Below are 3,341 nucleotides of genomic sequence, written 5' to 3'. Positions count from 1 at the left end.
GTTATAAATACAACATATAATAAACTGCACATGGAAACAAACATTGTTGGGTTCAAACCCAGATAATCCACATTTTCATTTTGGACTTGAAGTATCAACAAGTATTTTTCATGTTGTTTACAGCAGCTGTTGATCAGCCCCAACCTGAGACACCAACTGTGAGACCACAACCAGAGAGATGGAGAGAGATCGGCCTCTATGTTGGACTGACAGTAGCAGCAGTTTCACTGGTTCTCTGTCTTCTACTCTGCTGTGCTCTCCGTCTTTGTTCAGTTAAATCAGCTGATGAGAAACAAAGAGTCCGTACAGCTGTAGAGACGTTGAGTCTCTGTGAGGAACAGTCCACCAGATATGACAGCACTCTGTCTGTTTCCCCCTCCTCCATCATAACGACAGGACCTGAGTCAAAGAGCAAAGAGACAGAATATAAACTGACTCTGACATGAAATTTATATTTGTCTGTGTTACATTATGTTTATATTGTTTTGGTGTAGAGTTAAAATTGTGACCCACTCCACTTCCTCTTTCTCCTCCTGTTGCTTCATTTAAAGCTTCATCCACCACCACTTTATTATTATTATTATTAATATTATTATTATAATTATTATTATATCTTAATCCTCCTGACTACTGATGGAAACTGTTACAATGCACAATAAACTTTCCTCATGTTCAGTTTATAATGTGAATATACTGTAAATAAAGTTCTATTTTTATGAGAGAAGTTGTTCTGACTCTTGTGTGTGTGATGTCAATAATAATAAACTTTCATTAATACTGGTGCTTCACAGGAGCAGAAATAAAGATGAGAATGACAACGTATTTTTCTGATTTCTCTGTACAGGTGAGAGCCGGTGTGTCATTGCTCTGGAGTATCTTCGGCTCCCAGCTCCCCAGAGATATGCTCTAATTTTCGGATTGATTTTATTTTCGGATAAGTCTTCTCACAGCAGTTAATTTTCAAATGTGGCCATCAATAAGTCAGAACTGATGGCTGGTGGGGAACTAACAGAGTGTTTCACAAGAGGAAGTAACTTATCTTCCCCTGAGTGAGATCTCTCCTCACCATGTACATTGACTAAACTTCGTGCTGCCTTCAGGGTCCTCCCTGATCTGAGGCAGAACTTCTCTTTCTATATCACACATTTACAGGTGAAACACAGAAACAACCAGGTCTCTCTCTCTCTCCCTCCCTCTCTCTCTCTCTCCCTCTCTCTCTCTCTCTCTCTCTCTCTCTCTCTCTCTCTCTCTCTCTCTCTCTCTCTTTCTCTTATTGTGGAAGTTTGACTGTTTGACTTTGTGTCGTTTTGAGCGCGAGTCTGAAAAAAATTTCAGCAACTTTTTGACGTTCTATATTTTGAAGAGTTTTTTAAACTTTAAAAAAACGTGTTGGACACTTTTGTTTCTCACCAAAACAACATGGATGAATAAATGGAGCTTTTGGACAGAACTCAGCTGTTTCCGTAAGAAAGTCACCAGCACGTTTGATTGTTGTTTTATTTCCTCCAATCGAAAGAGTCAATCATTTGCTGCCAGTGCGTCTCAAACTGTCCATCATGATGACTGTGATCAGTGACGTTTTCTGTCATTAATAAATCAACTCATTGAGCAGTTGAGCGGCATCAGGCTCCACGTCAGAGCATCGCAGCGCTTCATGAAGCGTCTCGTGCTGTTGCTTCAGTAAAAGTTTCACTTTAAATACAAGATATTACCCGGGAAATGATGCTGTGATGTTGTTGTACTGATGTTGTGTAATGAGTGCTGTCTGTAGTGTTCATGTGGTAGTCAGGTAGAACAGGCTTCATGCAGGAGGACGGAGTCTGAGGCTGATGGACTGATGCCATGAACAGTGACTGATCTCATCTGACACAGTAACAGGAAGTGAGTGAGTTTGAACCTGCAACCACCAAGTGAATGGAAAAAACAAACAAACATAAAATCCGCAACCGACCAATCACTGATCACAGTGGAGGTCCATTTCACCGACTTCTTCCTCCTCCTCATCTCCCCTGAAACAAGGGGAACTCTGCACTGCACGTGATGCTGCTGTGACTGATGCTGGTTTCTCTCCTTCTCCACGACAGAAGAGAATGAAGGTAAAGTCTAAATACAGAGTTGATGTTGTTGTGTTGGTTCTGGAGAAAACTTGATGCAGCGGGTGAAGATCACATGTTATAATTGAACATTTAGTGTGAATGTGAGTGTGTGTTGTCTTGGTTGTTGTGTGTTTGTTAGATCTCAGGAAGCTGCAGTTTAAGGTTAAAATCTCAACAAGACGATTTAAAGACGTTTTTAGAGACTTTTCTTTCTCATTTAATCACTGGAGCTTCGGGGCAGTGCAGAGGCTTTCTTTGCTTTTAATAATTCTTAATAATCCCATTTGAATTAAGTCATCGACTTATTTCGGCTCTTTGTGCAGAATGGAGGTTGTTGCAGTGAGGTAGGAAACAACCCGGAGTCTCAGACAAACCGTCCATGAGAAAGTTCTTACGAAACCGGTCCGTGGTGTGTAAAGGTTCACACTTACAGACACCAAACACGATGTGGACTTTGCGCTAAGTAAACCTGGACTGGAAGAAGCGTAGCCTCGACCACACAGCCACACTGCAGTTTCATGCATGTTTCTTTACACTCATTTGTGTCTTATACATTTTTATATATATATATATATATATATATATATATATATACATGTATCTTTGGACAACTGTTAAAGGAGACCAGGTTGATTTTTTTAATCTTTGTTTAGCACCTTTTAAACTGTCCTCACCCACATGATATCGTGTTTTATTTTTTTCTTTAAGTTTGTCTTTTTATTTTGTTAATTTTAGTGTCAAGTTGCCAACAACCCCAAAAATACTTGAAAAATGAGCAGCGATGTTGTGTAAAGACCCGAGAGACTTCAGACAAAATAGAGCAAAACCTCTCGTTTCTGTTTGTTTTTGTTGAACGTGGTTTGATGAAGTTCTTATTATTATGATTACTGATGCATTTAAATAGGAATAAACAGAGGATTGTGTCTGAAAACAAAATTATTCCAACTTTATGGGCAACAGTGTATATAGTCCCATAGGCTATATCCTATAGTATTTTATATAACCTAAACCCTATAGAACTGGAGTGACCTTTAAATGTTTTTGTCAGATCGGATTCCCGGCTGTTTGTGCGTGTTCATAACCGTAACCATGACAACCAACCACAGGTATGCCTGCCGTCGCACGGGCAGTAGCCTACTTCAGGAGACACTCACGTGGGTCGTATGGGAGGAGTGGTGTTTTTGTTTTTATTACTGGAGCGCTTGAAAGCCCCGGTTATCTTGAACGCATCACATTAACACGTCA

The 3,341-nt window shown here is 40.0% G+C and overlaps 1 protein-coding gene across 5 annotated transcripts in view; it reads left to right on the top strand.

Moving 5' to 3' along the window:
- LOC111657893 (uncharacterized) overlaps nt 1-3,341 on the top strand; it is a 248,117-nt gene that overhangs the window by 237,709 nt on the left and 7,067 nt on the right. For 3 of the 5 annotated variants that reach the window (XM_087175119.1, XM_087175117.1, XM_087175118.1), the window contains one exon: nt 124-642. The exons of the other annotated variants lie outside the window; for them this stretch is intronic. In XM_087175119.1, coding sequence (XP_087031245.1) covers nt 124-446 — 323 coding nt within the window. In that variant the 3' untranslated portion in view covers nt 447-642. Of the gene's footprint in view, nt 1-123; nt 643-3,341 lie in introns of those variants that run through there. 5 annotated transcript variants of the gene reach the window in all.

The sequence above is a fragment of the Seriola lalandi genome, unplaced genomic scaffold (assembly GCF_002814215.2).
Source record: "Seriola lalandi dorsalis isolate HSWRI2012SDOR001 ecotype SW California unplaced genomic scaffold, Sedor1 jcf7180002054418, whole genome shotgun sequence".
Taxonomy (NCBI): Eukaryota; Metazoa; Chordata; class Actinopteri; order Carangiformes; family Carangidae; genus Seriola; species Seriola lalandi.
This window is presented reverse-complemented; position numbering and strand designations above follow the sequence as displayed.